At 38.6% G+C, this 17,380-nt stretch overlaps 11 protein-coding genes across 11 annotated transcripts; 6 read left to right on the forward strand and 5 right to left on the reverse strand.

Moving 5' to 3' along the window:
• Window positions 1-710: 710 nt before the first annotated feature.
• VTP21DRAFT_5904 (uncharacterized protein) lies at window positions 711-3,271 on the reverse strand (the record flags this gene model as incomplete). The annotated part of the gene is made up of 12 exons (XM_069396476.1): window positions 711-833; window positions 1,133-1,394; window positions 1,463-1,594; window positions 1,661-1,766; window positions 1,927-2,052; window positions 2,118-2,241; window positions 2,302-2,415; window positions 2,476-2,703; window positions 2,778-2,856; window positions 2,948-3,021; window positions 3,080-3,172; window positions 3,242-3,271. The coding sequence occupies 12 exons, from the start codon at window positions 3,269-3,271 to the stop codon at window positions 711-713; spliced, it is 1,491 nt and encodes a 496-aa protein (XP_069247559.1).
• Window positions 3,272-4,047: 776 nt separating this feature from the next.
• VTP21DRAFT_5905 (uncharacterized protein) lies at window positions 4,048-4,302 on the forward strand (the record flags this gene model as incomplete). Its single annotated transcript, XM_069396477.1, has 1 exon — window positions 4,048-4,302. One exon carries the CDS (start codon window positions 4,048-4,050, stop codon window positions 4,300-4,302), a length of 255 nt encoding a protein of 84 aa, XP_069247560.1.
• A 116-nt stretch (window positions 4,303-4,418) lies between these two features.
• VTP21DRAFT_5906 (uncharacterized protein) lies at window positions 4,419-4,943 on the forward strand (the record flags this gene model as incomplete). Its single annotated transcript, XM_069396478.1, has 1 exon — window positions 4,419-4,943. The coding sequence occupies one exon, from the start codon at window positions 4,419-4,421 to the stop codon at window positions 4,941-4,943; it is 525 nt and encodes a 174-aa protein (XP_069247561.1).
• A 1,022-nt stretch (window positions 4,944-5,965) lies between these two features.
• VTP21DRAFT_5907 (uncharacterized protein) lies at window positions 5,966-6,549 on the forward strand (the record flags this gene model as incomplete). Its single annotated transcript, XM_069396479.1, has 3 exons — window positions 5,966-6,029; window positions 6,091-6,201; window positions 6,269-6,549. 3 exons carry the CDS (start codon window positions 5,966-5,968, stop codon window positions 6,547-6,549), a joined length of 456 nt encoding a protein of 151 aa, XP_069247562.1.
• Window positions 6,550-6,755: 206 nt separating this feature from the next.
• VTP21DRAFT_5908 (60S ribosomal protein eL8) lies at window positions 6,756-7,795 on the reverse strand (the record flags this gene model as incomplete). Its single annotated transcript, XM_069396480.1, has 3 exons — window positions 6,756-7,426; window positions 7,492-7,615; window positions 7,793-7,795. 3 exons carry the CDS (start codon window positions 7,793-7,795, stop codon window positions 6,756-6,758), a joined length of 798 nt encoding a protein of 265 aa, XP_069247563.1.
• A 174-nt stretch (window positions 7,796-7,969) lies between these two features.
• VTP21DRAFT_5909 (uncharacterized protein) lies at window positions 7,970-8,923 on the forward strand (the record flags this gene model as incomplete). The annotated part of the gene is made up of 2 exons (XM_069396481.1): window positions 7,970-8,039; window positions 8,109-8,923. The coding sequence occupies 2 exons, from the start codon at window positions 7,970-7,972 to the stop codon at window positions 8,921-8,923; spliced, it is 885 nt and encodes a 294-aa protein (XP_069247564.1).
• Window positions 8,924-9,259: 336 nt separating this feature from the next.
• Window positions 9,260-10,240, forward strand: VTP21DRAFT_5910 (uncharacterized protein; the record flags this gene model as incomplete). Its single annotated transcript, XM_069396483.1, has 3 exons — window positions 9,260-9,373; window positions 9,435-9,569; window positions 9,638-10,240. The coding sequence occupies 3 exons, from the start codon at window positions 9,260-9,262 to the stop codon at window positions 10,238-10,240; spliced, it is 852 nt and encodes a 283-aa protein (XP_069247565.1).
• A 281-nt stretch (window positions 10,241-10,521) lies between these two features.
• Window positions 10,522-13,335, reverse strand: VTP21DRAFT_5911 (uncharacterized protein; the record flags this gene model as incomplete). Its single annotated transcript, XM_069396484.1, has 7 exons — window positions 10,522-11,987; window positions 12,057-12,360; window positions 12,435-12,563; window positions 12,628-12,788; window positions 12,853-13,021; window positions 13,082-13,183; window positions 13,312-13,335. 7 exons carry the CDS (start codon window positions 13,333-13,335, stop codon window positions 10,522-10,524), a joined length of 2,355 nt encoding a protein of 784 aa, XP_069247566.1.
• A 320-nt stretch (window positions 13,336-13,655) lies between these two features.
• VTP21DRAFT_5912 (mitochondrial 37S ribosomal protein uS11m) lies at window positions 13,656-14,342 on the reverse strand (the record flags this gene model as incomplete). Its single annotated transcript, XM_069396485.1, has 1 exon — window positions 13,656-14,342. One exon carries the CDS (start codon window positions 14,340-14,342, stop codon window positions 13,656-13,658), a length of 687 nt encoding a protein of 228 aa, XP_069247567.1.
• Window positions 14,343-14,524: 182 nt separating this feature from the next.
• On the reverse strand, window positions 14,525-15,580 carry VTP21DRAFT_5913 (uncharacterized protein; the record flags this gene model as incomplete). The annotated part of the gene is made up of 1 exon (XM_069396486.1): window positions 14,525-15,580. The coding sequence occupies one exon, from the start codon at window positions 15,578-15,580 to the stop codon at window positions 14,525-14,527; it is 1,056 nt and encodes a 351-aa protein (XP_069247568.1).
• Window positions 15,581-15,965: 385 nt separating this feature from the next.
• On the forward strand, window positions 15,966-16,766 carry VTP21DRAFT_5914 (uncharacterized protein; the record flags this gene model as incomplete). Its single annotated transcript, XM_069396487.1, has 3 exons — window positions 15,966-16,323; window positions 16,408-16,554; window positions 16,618-16,766. 3 exons carry the CDS (start codon window positions 15,966-15,968, stop codon window positions 16,764-16,766), a joined length of 654 nt encoding a protein of 217 aa, XP_069247569.1.
• Between the last annotated feature and the right edge of the window lie 614 nt (window positions 16,767-17,380).

The raw sequence follows: 17,380 nt of genomic DNA on the forward strand, positions 1-17,380 counted from the left end.
TCGCTTTTGCTAACTAATTAATAAAACTTTTAGTTTAAAGGGCCAAGGGAAATTCGAACTAACTCCGATGTAAGTTTAAATAAAATTATCCAAATATCATGAATCTTATGTTAACAAGTTTTATCTTTTAAAGTTTATTAAAAATAGCTTAATTAAAGAGCAATCAGACTGTGAAAAATGGAGAGAGGAAAAGCGGAAACCCTCAATTAGAACGATTGCACTTACATCACCCTCGCAGCCAGCCACGCAAAACTTTCCTCGCGAGCACGAAAATATGCCGATGGAACAGCATAACGATCCTCTGGTAACGTCTTGTACATTGCCTCATAGTGCTAATGTTTGCACTAGCTGGGATACAATTCCTTGTTCACATAATTTTGAGCAAACCGCAAGGCAATATCCAGAGGTTCAAACCACGAAATCGCAGGTCAAAGATCAAGAGTTTCCTCTGAGAAAATGTTCTGACGCTTCGGATCAATCTATCCTTGATACAGTAAATGATAAACTCTCACTTTTTGAGATGAATCAAGGGGTAGCGCATACTTTTCTATCTAATCAATCGGTAATTTCTGGTCTATTATACATAATTTTCATAATAGGACACTAAATGTATAAGAGTAGGCCACTTTCCCAACTCGAACAATCAATGATGATGTGTCCTCTTACCACCTTTCAACTTTAGAGCGAGGTTTCCCGCATGCTTCTCTCAACTATCCGGAGATAATGAGCAGCGAGCCCTCAAGTTCTTTCTCTATTACATCAAATAGTACCAATATCTTCAACTTGCATTTGCCGCACAATTCATCTGTAACTTCAACACGCTTCTCAATACCCTTTACGTGCATGTTAAAAGATCCAGTTTCAGAGGAATCACGTTCCGTAACTTTTGATTACAATCAATTATTTAGAAAGCAGTGTTAAGTTATAGAGAAACGTCTAGTAAAGTTGAATTTATTCACACCAATATGGCGAAATACAAAATCTAGTAGATTGAAATATGTGTATATTGTTCTATTGAAAATTAGTCTGACAAGTTGCTCTCTGTATTAGAAAGTCCGAAACGCTTGATGAAATACTATTTACGACAGCGGTTAATAAAACAAATTTTGAAATTTAAATATTATCCCCTTACCTTTTCGCGGAATGCATAGTGTCCAGGGGTTTTTGCTGCTTGCTCTTCTCCGAGTGAAAGTGCATCAATTTTATCAGTTATATCTATCTCAGCCTTGTCACTAGCTGCTTTATATTGCTCTAAATCGCACTGAGACTGTGGTTTAATGTAAGGGCAGACTTTTTCCATAGTTATCAGCCTCCGTGCCCATTTTCCAAACGATTGCTCGCTATTAGCAACTAATCGCATCGAGGGATGCAGTGGAACATCTTCAGGGGTATATCTATATATGTATGCATTAAGTTAGTTGTGTAGCATGTTATTTAACTATTAGCTGAAATAAACAATTACTCTTCTGGTAAAGTTGGTAACCAATACACTAAACGACCACCAACTTTTAAGAATTTAGCTGCAAATTCCAGGAGATGTTTTAATACCTCCGACATTTCCCACGGTTGAGTCGGAGGATAGTACTCTTCACGTCTATTGTTGGATGAAAATAGAGCTAAATTTATCAATATCCTTCATTTTTGTCTCTACGATACTTACAAATGCATTGGGATATCTCCTGGAAACGCTGGCTCAGTTTGCACTGGTTTTTTTAGCGGAATCTTGCGGCCAAGTTTTTTAGCCCCTGCTCTTACGCCGTATGGTGCTAAATGAGAGAATAATATTGCAATGTAGAAACAACGCTAAGCTTATAATATGATTTAATAAACTTACGGTCTGATGGCCGGAAAGTTGACGGAGATAAAATGTGGATGAATGAGTTAAATGGGAAGGGCAAAATAAGAGATATCAATAATAATAATTACCAGTTACAATCCCGTCAAAAATAGGAACTTCTCTCCATGGGTGATGGCATAAATCAAATACGAGAGTATCCAGTACTTTTCCATTGATTTGATACTGGGATATATTATCCCTAACACCGCGATCCTCTATTGTTATGCGAGCACTTTGAGTACGACTGAAATATATAAATGCACGTATAGAAATAAGGTACCTCGCCCACGGATTTGCCGCCCATCAATATCAGATCCCATTGTGAAAGCCCCAAAATGTGCACATGTAAACAAAAAGCTCCCAGTTCCAACAAATGGATCGTAAATTAATTTACCAGGAGATGCCTAAAAAGACCAATATGAATTGACGAAGAAAAGCGTAAATATGAAGTTACTGATATATACTAGAGCTTGATTAGCCATTATCAATGATAGCTCAGCATCCATTGTGGTATTTCCGATGTAACGCCTTTTTTTCACATTAAATTTGGCAATAAGTTCTCGGTTGCCAGATGCAATCTAATTAACAAGAGATTTAAAGAGAATTTAAGCGGTTTTCTAATTAATTTAATATCTTACCAATCGACCCATATAGATTGTATGGGGATCTAGAACATCAAAATCTCTCTCCGTTTGCAGTCCATAATCTTCTATTACTGCAAATTCCACATCAGGGTTGCGTAAATCTATCTTACCACGGAACTTGAGGTAAGAAAACGAGTTGATTATCTTAAGCTGTTGCTCCGAGCTACAGGCCTTTCCAAAGCCATGCACCGTAAATTTAAAAGATTTCTCCATATATTCTGGCTATTGGAAAAAAAATTTTTTTAACTACTGGTTGCCAACAAGATTACCAGAAAGGGTTCTCCAGTTTTACTTACCCATCGATCGGGATTTGCTTTAACAGACTCATGAACCTCTTGATAATTACTACCAACGCCCCAAAGCTCATAAATTGCTCTAAAATTGTTATATATAGTATTAATAATGTTAGTACAGAATTACCCAAATAGCTATTCATAAATATTTTCAAGGCAGAAACCAAACGTACTTTATCAATATTGCCCTCCTAATTAACTTCGATGCATCTTCGTCTGATGCTACTTTAATTTGAAGAAATGGACACTAATCCAAATAATAAAATGTTAGATTCATCCAACTTAGCAAAATAAAACATAATTACATTGTTTTTATATTCAAGAGGGTTATATTCTACAGTAATGTTTTCTAATTTCTTTAATGATTCAAATTCTGCAAGACGAAATTCCTCATGGAACTAGAAGATACAAGAGATATAACTTAACATTAGCAAATGTGCTTGACGATTATAAAATAAACTGTTTACTTGTGCAAATTGAACTAGGTATGTTTTCATGGTCTCCGTTTTTGCTTAAATCCCTAATTACTGGACTTCTCTATATTATATATGACTATATTTACTATTGTGGCTTTATTTAATTATAACAAATGACTGCGTTTTTTTCGGTATGTGTAGAGTAGTATTCAAGTCTATGTGCCTCACCAGATACTCATTCCGCTACACTAAATATTCTTTCAGTGTATTATTTTCTCGATATTTTTGTAAGCCTCTCAATTGTGCTTTAATCCCACTTCAGTCACCCAGATTGTTTCTTCTCGCTGGCTTTCAAGATAGACTAATCCGTTCTGTAAATAGATCAGAAGAGTCTATTTATAACGAGAGTGAACAGGCAATTCTTAAAGATAATAAGACTCGGTTGGAGTTTTCAACGGATCGGCTAGAATATAGACCAGGATCGTTCAAATTACAGTATTCCCCTTCATCCAATCTAGATATGCCCATTCATGTCGATCTCCAAGAACTGACACTCTATAATTCGCACTCCAAGAAACGTAAAAACAAGAGGAGAAAAACGAAGACATTAAACAAGGAAACTTCGGAAGATCTAGTAACCCGGACGGGCATAAAACAATTAAAGAATAGCAAATCAAGCCGAAACTCGATCTCTAAAAGGATGAGCCAATTGAATAATGAGGAATTTAAGCAAGAGCAACATAGATTACATCGGAAACAAATGAAGAGTTCACAGGAAGGGCAGAAAAGGCAAGCAGTTTTATCAAATGATTCGTACTTTCCTCTATTAAGACACGATATCGACACCCGCTGTTTCAATGTTCAACTACATGACAATTGTGGCCTTCCTAATCCGTACTCAAATAATTCAACTCATCCTGGTTGCAGCGATCACGAATCGGATCAAAAAGTACATGTATCAAGATCCGGCCCTTGCCAACCTCAAGTTAACATTTTTCCTGCTACGCTTGAAAACCATCCATCTTCTTCTATTACTCCAACTTCTAGTTATCTCAACATTGCCTCTCAATTTCCGGAGGAACTTCCCCATGGACAATCAAATCGACTACTAGTCATTCTTGATCTTAATGGCAATATTATATACCGACCAGCAAAGAACAAGAAAATATTCCATTTGAGACCCTTTCTACGACCATTTTTAACGTATTTATTTACACATTTTGATGTAATGGTATGGTCAAGCGCTCAACCTCATAATGTCCGCAAAATGGTGAAAAAAGCATTTGGCCCACTGCAAGCGCACCTTGTGGATGTATGGGATAGAACTCGCTTTAACCTTTCCGCTTACGAGTACAACCGCGCTTCCCTCACCATTAAAGATCTGGAGTACGTGTGGTCAGCAAAGATGGAGCCAATATCCACGCAGTGTATTGATAATATAGATGGAGACGGGAATAGGCAATTTTTGAAGCAGAATTTTGTGTGGAACCAGAGAAATACTGTTTTACTTGATGATTCTCCTGTGAAAGCACAATATCAGCCATACAATGCCATACATCTCCCTTCATACGATAAAGAATTACACACTAGTGGTAAAGATGAGCATCTTCGCAATGTGGTGGCTTACTTTGAGCGAGTTAGACGTCAAAAAAATGTCTCCAGTTTTATCCGATGTCACCCATACACACAGCAGGAGAGTTGGGGAGAAGTTAGTTCGGAAAGTATTCCCGGGTGGGTCGAAGGAAATGATTAATCGTGCTTTCGAAGGGGACGCCCAGATTAGCTTATTTTCAATATCCATACCACCTGGGTCCAATTCTGGTGACTACAACGTTTTGTCGCAACAAACGATTGAATGCAACCAAAGAGGTGTGCTTAAGCGCTAATCAATAAATATTATAATATATGTACATAAATTTTTAAGATTAATAAATATGTTATAAATATTCCACCAAAGTCAATAGCAATTCTCATGTACAAATCTAAAGAACAATAGAAGAAAATTGTTAATATATTTCAATATGAATAATAGAGTGATAAAAAATTATAAAAAGCTATGGGAATTGGATATTTTTGTATTAGCTTGTCACCTTACAAATGTTGTGATATAGCCAGAATTTTTATGATCCAATATTTGCAACATAAACTCAAGATTAAGATTATAAGGATTATAAATTTGATTTTGTATTTAAGCACCTGAAAGAATTGTAAAATAAAGGAGATCGGCCGGTTGATTGTAAATCTTATAAATCCTATAAAACTTGACTCTAGTTGAGCAAACTGATTGACAAAGGTACTGCTCTCGGACTTGCTTCATATTTACAGTTTCTAGATATTTTATTATCACATAACTCATTCGGACAGCTTTGAGTTTAGAAGTTTAACACTTAAGCATTTGGTTGACTATCCTTTTTTTCCTATACTCAGACCTTTCGGGAGACTTCATATTCAGCAAGCTTTGCTAGCAATGATAATAATATAAAGCACTCAATAATAAAAATCAAGCTCATAGTAATTAAATAACAAAAATATATGATATAATTGTTTATTTTTGAACTAATTGAAGAGGGCAATGGATAAGTATTAAAAAACCATCTCTTGAACATTTGTCGGGTATTCAAGACAAACACTTAAATTATTTGAGTCTCCACTGTGTAACCATTTTAATTTTAATACACTCTTTCTTGGCTATGATTTTTGTTATCACTTCTAAACCGCTATCATTTATAATAAAGAGCAGGATCTAAGTAGTGGAGTATCGTATTAATATTAATCATGTCCGATCAGATTGACAACGTCGCCGTTAACGAGAAGAATGCTGTTACGAAAGCATCAACTGGTAATATTGCGTTTTGAAAATGAAGTATTCTCAATATAAAACGTATCGTGCAAATTATTAGATGAGAATTCAGTATCTCTGCCCGAAGCAAAATCCATCTCCAATGAAGCTGTGAACATTTATGAGGAATCATCTACTGCAGATGTTGCAGACGCAGGAGATCATGGTAAAGGTATGAGCGAATTTTCATTATTTCAAGCTTTGGCCAAGCATTTGCTAATTCGTTTTCATCATCGCAGAACCCGTGACTCTCCCGCCCATCGAGGCAACTCTTCTTCCCAAAGGAGTAGACATCGTTCAACAAAAAGAGCTCCCTCAGAAACCCGATGAAAATCCAACGAATCCTGCCGGTGTTGCTGGTGAAATTGTTTCTGACACTCCTCCTGATTTACCCAACAAAGATCAGTTTAAACCGCAGCTTCAGGCGCCTCCTGTTCCACCAAAGGTCACAGAACAGCAGAGTGGCATGAAGAAGGTTGATTTAATGCGTAAATTAAAATCACTATTTGACAGATCTTAAATGATTATAATCCGAGTTTCTTGTGTGTATTTCTTATATTCTTATGTTGTACTGGTGCTTTCCCCTTATATTTTATGCACTCCCTAGTCTATTATTGACTCATTTTCATTTCACTGTTTTGATGTCACTCCCATTATGTTTGTTCCACTCAATAATGATATTAAAAGATATTTACAATTTATTATACTGGTTCTTTTTATTTCAATTTAAGCTCGAGCTCCCTGCTGCGCAGCAATTGCTTTTGCACGCTTGGCCATCATAGCCTGGGATTTAGCACCCATGATACCTCCGCCCCAGTGGCGTCGGTTCTCCTCATACTTGTCATTGAAGTTCGACTTAACGGCAGAAACGAGACTTGCAAACTCCTGCTTATCCTCAGGGCGAACATCAACAATGGCCAGAGCCGTAGCTGTTTTCTTGTGAACTGCTACACCCAAGCGAGCTTTGTTTTTCACGATGCAGTACGGGACGCCCATTTTACGGCACAATGCAGGGAGCCACACTACGATCTCAATAGGGTCCACATCATCTGCAATTATCACAAGCTGGGCTTTTTTCGCTTCAATAAGTGCAGTAACGTGGTTGATACCATATTTAACTACATATGGTTTTTTCGATTCCACCTCCTTGCCGGCAGTCTTGGCTTCAGCAGCAGCCTTAAGACGCTGTCGCTTTTCTTGAGTTGTTTCAGGGCGGTATTTGTGTACAAATTTAAAGAGCTGTGTTGCTGTATTCTTGTCAAGTGCCTTGGTAAATTGATTAATTGCGGGAGGAACCTTGAGTCGCTTGGAGAGAATCCTCTTTTGCCGCTGCAACCTAACATACTCTGGCCATTTTACAAAACGGGTTAAATCACGCTGAGGTTGAATGTCTTGCCCTAATGTCAAATAACGAATCGTTAACAAAACTAAGTAAACCTAAGGAGGCACATAATGAAATTACCGATGCCGAAATTTTTAGGGCGCTTCTCAAAAAGCGGATTCTTAGGGGCCTTGGCGGCCTGCTGCTTCTTGATGGGGTAAGGTGCGGGAGCAACCTTCTTAGACGACTTTTTGGGAGCTGGAGGCTGTCATTGAGAAAAAAACCCATGGTTAGTGGGTTCTTTGACTCTAGCAGTTCCCCCCTTACGGGAAAAGGAACTCAGCCTAATTTCTCGTGGTATCGACATTCGCATATCTTAATCGACTTAGGGTCGCAAGATGGTAGCGAAAGGATACAACGATAAGAAAGCATGAGTACTCACCATATTGCTAAGGATAGCGGGATGGATGGATGGATAGAAACAATGGAAGAAGAATAGATACCCACAGTCTGCAAAGAAGTTCTATATAAATATTCACTTAGAGGCGCAGTCTATTGCTAAAAATTAGAAAATTAAATTGCAGCTCTTATTCCTTTCAATAATTCTCCGCCATAGATCATGAGCAGAATCGCGAGAAAGCGCGTCTCTGATAAGCATCTGCATTTATTTGGATATGATTCTGACCCAGGTGTTAATTTTTCTTAATTTTGTCATTAAAGAAGAATATTTTTTAAATTCTTTTTACTTGTTACATTAGATCCACTCTCCAAATCCAATGGAAATTCGCGAGCAGAATGCCCACCTTCACCCACTGCAAGTATATCCAGTATGAGCTCATCCAAGAGTGCTGGTATTTCTGTTTCTGCGGGTATTTCGCAACCAGTATCTGAAAAAAAATTGCTGAGTGCAGCTGATGGCTCTATGTCTATTCATCGCGATCAATCAGACAAAAAATCAACTCACGCTCTCTTACATCAGCAATCTAATTCCTCAACACAGATCACACCTAAACCGACAAATCAGACGCCTGAGCTTGCTCATAGACCTATCCCTATTTCGAAATCAAAATCTTCACCTACTACTTCTGGAGAAATGCCGCCGCTTGAGAGTTTGTCGGTGGCGGAAAATTCTCCTGATACTACCTCCAAATCAGTCGTAGTTGATGACGAGATAGCCAAACATTACAAGAGGAATACTGAAGAGATTATGCATTCAGATATTAGCTCTACGCCAAGTACCAGCCATATCTCTATTCCTTCCGCGTTAGTCGATAACCCAATGTTCTCTCCCCTTGTTATTGCGTCCCCCCCTACTGTAGCTTCCAATAATACCAGTTTCGATGACCGTCCTTGTGACGAAAATCCGTGGATCAATCCATTCGAGCAAACAGCTTGGATTATGGAGAAAGAAAAAGCACAATTCAGCTTGGGGGTGAAATTCTCAAGCCCATCTATCGGCCAAGAAGAAATGGGTAAAGATTCTGTTCGGCTTAGGTCTACAACTGGTACAAGCAATATTTTACAGGTGGAAACGCAAGATTTGGATGGGCTATGGGATAACCCTTGGACATAAAGAACTATTTGCTTTAAATTTTTTTTACTAATATTTACCATGAAAATGTAATAAATAGATTTTTTTCCATCACTATTACTGACGAATTCCTCATTGTAATCCCCAATTGTGTTACCCATTTGCAAAATTGATGGGGGTGCAGCCCATTGTCAAACGGATGGAAGCCATAGGAAAGATTTTGAAATTTTTTTTCGCGCTTTATTGTCGAAAGCTTTTTTCCAACTTTTATTCTCATAAATATTTTCATCTGCTTGCAAAAAAGTATTTAACATTGAACGTTAGCGCATATTGCTCATATATTTATTCTATTTTGCGTATCTATTTTTGTCTATAGCAATGTCTGTTTCCGCTTTCAGTGATATCGGCAAACTTGCCAATGACCTCTTCTCCAAAGACTATCCTCTTGGCGTGACCAAGCTGGAGGCTAAAACTGTTGCGCAGAATGGTGTTGTACGTATCATAGATTTGAACGATTTAATTGACGGATTTATATATATTTATTCATTTTAAGACCTTCACCGCCACAGGCGCTCAAGACTCAAAAACAGGAATCGTTCAAGGTGAACTCAAGACTAAGTATTCGGATGCCAAGAACGGTCTTACCCTTACTGAGTCGTGGACCACATCTAATGTTTTGACTGGTCAAGTGGGTTCAAATCCATTAAATATTTGACTTAAATATCAAGATTAACAGTTGATCTAATTAATTCATAGGTGGAGGTCGAGAACAAAATCGCTCCAGGAGTGAAGCTCGATGCCACTGCTAGTTTTCTCCCTGCAACAGGCTCCAAGAATGCCAAGCTTGGTATATTTTATAAGGCTCCTGCTGTCCATTCTCGGGTATTTGCTGATTTGTTCAGAGGACCCACATTAACTGCTGACGCCGTCGTGGCTAGAAACGGACTTCTTGCCGGTGTGGAAGTCGCATATGATGTTCACGAGGCAAAAATTACGCGTTATAATACAGCGGTTGGGTACTCCACCCCCGAGTACACTCTTACGCTGCACGCAAATAACAATTTGAATCTCTTCTCAGCATCTTATTATCATCGCGTGAACACACAAGTTGAGGCTGGTGGTCGCGCTGTGTGGGACGCTAAGAGCAATGCCGCTGTAGCATTGGAAGTCGGCACTAAATACACCCTTGACAAAGACGCATTTGTCAAGGCCAAGGTGAACAACAACGGTATTTTTGGTCTCTCCTATACACAGGCGGTGCGTAAGGGTGTTAAGCTCACAATTGCTGGCTCCGTTGACACCGCTCGTCTCAGTGAGAATGCCCATAAGCTTGGCCTCTCGATTGTTCTTGATGCTTAAATGCACTATTAGATAATCGATTTTGTGAATAATCGACTCTGTTTCACATAGCTCGATTATTGTGTAGTAAACCCCTATATACTCCCTTCAACTTCAATAACTGTAATCCTTTAGAAATAGAAAAATATTTGGTAAAGTTTGTTGATGGAAAGTTTATGGTTCGAATAATATACTCGAGCAATATGGCCTTATAACAAGAAATCAACAAAAATGCTCTTGCAAAATTGAAAAAAGTCTCTAGAGCAATATCAGATGGTGTATATTTCCATCAAGCCCTCCAATTATTCCTCAACCCATAATGGGTGAGGCAGCTCGCGTCGAGGTTGTTCGGTTGTTTCAGTAAAGGTCGAAACAACCATTGAAGAAGCAGATGCAGTGGATGAGTCATGGTCTGCCGTAGCCGGTGGTGATATCGGAGCCAATATAGATACTTCTGCAGAAGTTTGTGTCTGTAATGTAGAGCGGGAACACTGTGCTGGCGCCGGGATATGCTCTTCGACAGTAACCGTATCAACAGATTTACTTGTTGCCTTTGCAACGATCTCCTCATCTTCTTCCCCTTCCACAAGATCTCCACTTAGAGTTTCTGTAAAATAGTGATCTGCTTTTGAATCAATCTCGCGCATTTCTCGTTGCTGTTCCATAGGTTGCTCCGATTGAGGTGACTTTCTTCCAAATAAAGAAAGCGAAGACATCATGCTCTCAACGTTTTCCATTGTAGCCTGCGAGAAAACAGTCGAGAAAGAACGCGGGCGATCAGTGGATAGAGGTGAGGATAATTTTTCTTTGTCGTTGCTATTACTACTAATTTCACTAGTAGAGCTTCCTCCCGTTGACCAGCCCATTAATGAATCCTTTCCGCCGAACCAATTTCGCTGAGGAGGTTTCGGCTTCTCTGATTGAGGACCTTGATTAGATGCGCTGTAAGTAGATGTATCCGTCACAACTACCGAGCCTGTTAATCCTTCACCCGCTACACTCCCAGGAACTGTTCCAGCATTCACCTCATCCTCTGTGCGACTAAATAACTCAGGCCAATACAACACTTCCTTTGGATCAGGTAGTAAAACTATCGAATCTTCCTTCTCCTCGGGTGTGGGATTATATTCTTTATTCCTGAACTCGTCTAGATTTGATTGAACGTAGTCCCAAATTGAGAAAGTCCGTTTTTCAACCTGGAATACACTACGCTCACGCTCCGAATTAAAAAGAAAGGTCCCATATTGACAAGAGTAGAGATGATAGTGTAGTCGCAGAAGAAATGCTTGATTGAACTCGAAACTGGAGGAGAATTGTCTTAGCAGTTGGTATACAGCATCGAGAAACTGATGAAATATAGGGGCGGTCTCACGCGCATGTGACTGGCTCTTATACAGTTGGCTCTTCATTGTTGCAAGGGTCGTTTGCGATGTTGCGGGTATTACTGCAAAGTATTTCTCATTTGAGAGATGACCACATCTATCAGCGAACTTGTGTCCAAATGATACCCATTCTTTTTCTACCAATACTGCAAATCCTTCGATTGTACGATAATACGGATCAAGACAGAGTGCAGAAAGTGCCGTCAACTGTGCAGTACGGTCCCATCCGTCTGAGCAATGCACAAGCACATTTGAATTATGTATATGAATGTTCCGAACAATGACAAGTACGCCCTCAAGTATACTACTAATATGCTTTAGCCAGTTCGATTTAGATAAAGCGAATCTGTTCACCAGTCCGCCGATCATTTCTGAGCCTTGCATGGCTATTCAAGATTAAAGAATAAAGACATATACACAAACTCCTAACTCCTAGCTTATGATAAGATAAATACCCTCTTCCATACGCGCTAAACTGTCTCGCATAACGTGTATGTTATCGATGTTCATATATAATTTTTTGCAGTTCTTGTAATTTTCTATATTTTCTGTCCCAGCACCGATGGCCACGTTAGCCACAGCATTTGCAGTGGGCCTTGCATCCACAATGAGATTGGTAGGCGTAGAACCGTATACAATCTGTCCAGCGGGAGCACGGGGAGCATTTGACTGGAAAATGGCCTCGATTAATTTTTCGTCTTGGATGGATCGATTTTGCTTTATTCCAACCATTGGCTGGCTAGATCGTGAGATAGAGGCCTATAAACAGAAAATTACGAAATGCACATTGCATCCAGCTTCATGAAACTGAATAAGAGCGAGATGATTCTCACCTGATTAAACCAATGTAAATAACTCAATACCGGTATTCTCCCTTTACTTCTGAACTTAACGGCATAATTTAGAACATTATCGCTAATTTTCGATGGTACGACCAGAACTCTGGGGTATGTGGGACAGTACTAAAAGTAGTGTTGAAAGAGGTTGAGATATTAACAGAAGCGAATATGATCAAATTTCTCATACTGTATAGTTCCTATTGATAGTCGTGAATCGCCAAGCATCTGTTTTCGAAGTAACACCCATTCGGGAATACTCCTTAAGTGGATCGTATATTTTCCAGCCGTTGTTTGTCTTTAATGGTGGAATAGGCCGATAAAAGAATGCATAGAGTTGCTCAAAAGATCCTATTGAAGAGCGAGGCCGATATATTTATAACTAGTATAGGATCTATACAGAAAATAAGCTTACTGATGCATGTCAACTTTTGTACAGATTCAAAAACATCAGCAGCCTCTATTTCTTGCTCCATCGATAATATTGAATATTTGAAGTCACGACAGCGTATATGGAGTGGATATCGCCCAGATTTTAGGTCATAAGATCTCCGCTCCATGGTGTGAATAAGAGGATATGGAATCTATAGTGATGACATTTAGAACACAATAAACTAGCATAGTATCAGTGCAACAAAATTTACCCATAGCTCATGATCTGCATTATTGAATATCAAATGATGTGCAGTCAAATGAAGTGTTCCTATCCAAACCGATTGAGCCTGCTCCAATTGAACATTATCCACCTAAGTAAATATAAGATACTAATCAATTAACTATACAAAATAAAAAGTTCATTCATAAGAGGATTTCCAGTTGCTTCTACTAAAAAGTAAGCCTTTCATTATTTAATAAAAAAAAAACAAAATTTTACCTTTGGAATTTTGATGAAATCCATTTTTAAAAAAATTCAATTAGAAAGAAGGGTTCAGGATATATTGTGGACTTATTTAACGAAAAACGACGTTAGAACTTGAAGATTCTCCTTACTAATATAGAGTAAGAAGTTATCAAATAATCCTATACAATTTACCATTTAACATTATGATTTCACACATGAGAAATGAAAAGTTAAATGCTGAGAAACTAATTTTACATATGTGACTTCGAAATTTTCAATCCCACTTTTTAGCGTGAATACCTTTATTCAAAAGGAAAAGTGCTTATATAAAACAAAGGAAAAGAAGGGAAAGAACTCTACTGTGTATATATCGTTCATTACAGTCGGCGAACTTTGCGTGGACGGCAGCCATTGAATGGCACAGGCGTTCCATCTGTGATACGACGCACCCGCCATTCAGTATTCCCTACGATGGCTTTAAAAGCAGCGTCTCTACCCGGCCCAAATCCTTTCATCACAATATGCACATCATGCACTTGCAAGTTACGTTCTGCGGCTTTTCCGATAAGTTGCATCGCTGCTTGATGGGCAGCTTCATACCCTCCTCGCTGTGCCTTACGGAATCCTGCTGTTCCACCCGAAGTACTTATCACTGGACTCCCATCACTCGATGTAAGGGTTATGATTGTGTTATTAAAAGAAGCATGAATGTTCACAGTATGTGATTGTGTCGTCGGGGCAGCCGGTGTATAGGAATTTTTTGCCGCATTAAGAAACTCGAAATTAAGCGCTGGGCGCTGTTTTTGACGCTCAGCAGCTTGCTTTAATGTGGCTGCTGTTCCAGAGTGTTCCGCATCAGGAATAGAACGATTGCGTGGTTTGCGGCTGACAGTGTCGAGGATATCGAGGATGGCTAGATCGGCAGATTCTGCTTTTGGGGGACGACCATCGTTACTGTTAGTCGTTCTCCAGCATTTTAACAGTGGTGCCTGGATAGCAGATAGGGGATATAGAGCCGTTTTTTGAGCGATTCGTCTTGCAGGTGATAATAATGCTGGCAACATGGTCTAGATCTGCTATAAAAACGTTTATCAGTAAACAAATTCTGAAATTATAAATGGCTGTGCCACAATTGCTTTGTAGGACATAATTTATGTTAAGAATTTTACGAATCGAAAAGTTCCCGAGTATAGTTGAAAAATATATTATATACACATTAGCTCTACAAATACAATATAAGGCACATCTATTTGACAGAATTTTTAACAACTCCAAAAATTCGCCTTAAACTTTTCTTATCGTTGTCAGTAAATTCTTCTACTAGATTCGAACTACCTCTCTCGATTTGTATTTGTATTTCTCTTAGTAACTCGCGTGTCTGAGGATTAAAATCTAACCCATTCGATTGCATTTCTGTGACAAGTGCTTCTATTCCACGTATATCCCTTGTCCATTCCCATCGTACACGTAGCACTTGGTTGTAGACTGGTGTAGTGCAGCCTGCAACATAGCTCTCCATCCCCTGACGCTTTGCCTGTTCAAATATCGCTAAGGCCATTCCTGAATCACCGAACATGTGGGAACGTTGGATAGCTGTTGCAAGTATAGAGGAATAATTTGCTGGATAAGGCGGGCCAAAAGAAGAGAAAATACGCGAATACATAAAATTACGCAGTTCAATATTGCTACGGCAGGAAAGGAGTTCTAATTCATAGCTCGATGTTTTATTTTGCAATGAAGTATCCTCAATCGGCTTGGTCGACTTATGCATTGCTGGTGAATTTTTGAGTTGCTGTTTTTCCTGGTTAGTTGAGTCGACTCGCGGAAGTGTAGACAATATTTTTAATCGGGGGTTTTTCTCTCGATAAATCGGCTCTCGTTGATTCTTAAAACTTAACAATTGTTTTTCAATGGCTGATAAATCATCTTGCGCTCCTACACAGCCACTAGTTAAATCTTTCTTGGAGCTTGAAATTGTCTTAATCTTCTCAACCTTTGTCAATTCCGCATCATTTTCCGCTACACTTCTCTTGGATTCACTATTCATTAAGGAATCTAGAAGTCTAATAAATTCCTGCCTCTCTTCTGGCCTCATGCGCACCTCGTCTTTGGCGGCTTTGATCTGCGAATGTGCGCGTGTTGTGTGAGGTGATTTTGGAGGTTGCTCACCCTCAAGTAGAATATCCCAATTATTTTTAGAGGGATTTGAACAAGACTTGGAGGATTGGGTATAAGACCGACATTTTGGCAATACCCTTGTTATTGCAGGCCAAATTTGACGGTGAATTAGTGTTCGACGCATATGTAATCTGAATCTTTTAAATTTCAATATGACTAGTAACCAGTATTCGAGAAAACATTAAAAAATGCAGTCACGATAGAGTGAGAATATTGAGTTTGAAATTTCGAGAATAGTCAAGTAGAATGTGGGCTATCTTCTAACTAAATCAGAAAACCCGTGATAATATCAAAAAATAGAGAAAATTAAAATACCCATTAAATTTCTCTTTCTTGTGTGTGAGAAAATGATGTGCCGAAGACAATAAGCCACCTAACTGTGGAAAATAGTTTCAATCAAAACGGGGGAGCTACTTGGAGTTTATTCTTTAATTTCGTCAAATTACGTGTACGATAAAGAAGTTTTCACTTTGGGAATAATTAGAAGCTACAGTAATGCTACATTAAGAATGACGCACCTGCAGAACGAGAGAGAGGGTGAAAGAATCTGTGCTTTTCTCAATGACTCACTCATTGCCATAATTAAGAAACGCAATTTTCAACATGGTCCACTTTGGAATGGGATTCTTAACCGCTGTGAGACATTTTTCCGTGAACTGATAACTGAACTACGCGGATCCGATGTAAATAGAATGTTTGTAAAACATGGAGAGGACAACACTAGCAAATTCAGTTATCCTCCTGGCGAACGACCAGATTGCGCGATATGCTTAGAAAGTATACTACCGCACGTTCATGCCGAGGCTACCTTGGTTTGTGGCCACATATTTCATCTGAGTTGTATAGGTTCGGCTTTTAATAGCTCTGGTATGCTCTCTTATAAATACCTGCATTATATATTTGCTGATTTACATAACTTCGTCAATTTTATCTATTTGAATATCCTGATAGGAATAATGATTTGCCCAATATGTAGGCGTACGCAGAACGACCAGCCATGTGAATGGATATGTGCTGATAGATTTGCTGCTTCGACTGAATCCTTGAATAGCTCCGAACCAGACGAAGATTCTGCTGATTTCCTCAGCATTCAAAATGGTATCTCTCTTTTTAAATCCGAAATTAATATTCATTTGTTAAATAGCTCGATCTTTTTCCTAGGTGTAATTAACCTGTTTCATTCTTTATTTCGAAATGGTATTGGTGGTCCTTTTCGTGAGAACTCAACAGAGGAAGATAGCGAGCAGCAGCAACAGCACGAATTCCCTATTCCCCATCAGGATCCTTATGTTGCAGTTGGACTCTATTAAACTCCGTGTATTATTTCTTGTTTTCGCCTCCATGAGTAATATACTCGATCTCTTTATTGTAGTTTTGCTTTTGCCCTCCATTATTTCCAATCTTCATCTTCTTCGAGGCTTTTTATTCTGATTGTTAATTATTCTTTGTGTAATACATTTTGTAAAACCTTGATGAATGGTCCATATTTTGCTTCTCTTTGCTATTTCATTTTGCTTTGCTCCCTTGAAATAAAATTAAATATGTAATAACAATTATGAATTATTTTTAAATAGGAAAAGCTTTCTCTTTTCGAGTTAAAATCTATTGATTTCCCCAGGTCAGAGCGCTCTGTAAACTCCGCTCTATCGCTATTTATGGGCGATATTGCATGTTCAAATGAAAGAATCGATGTTGAGATTTAGAATTGAATTAGAACTAATGAACAGCAATGTTCATATGAGTTCACAAATGGCACCTCATTTTCCAGATTAATCTTGTCGACAAGTTAATTCTTGAATTAATTAAGCGAGCCGATTACCCTATAGTGTCCTATAATAGTATAGCAATAAAGTCTAAATTACCAAAGCCATTCAACCAAGAAAGGTAAGAATAAAAATTCCAATGTTGCACTTTTATTTCCCCC

Source organism: Calcarisporiella thermophila (genome assembly GCF_041956535.1).
Source record: "Calcarisporiella thermophila strain CBS 279.70 unplaced genomic scaffold VTP21scaffold_24, whole genome shotgun sequence".
Taxonomy (NCBI): Eukaryota; Fungi; Calcarisporiellomycota; class Calcarisporiellomycetes; order Calcarisporiellales; family Calcarisporiellaceae; genus Calcarisporiella; species Calcarisporiella thermophila.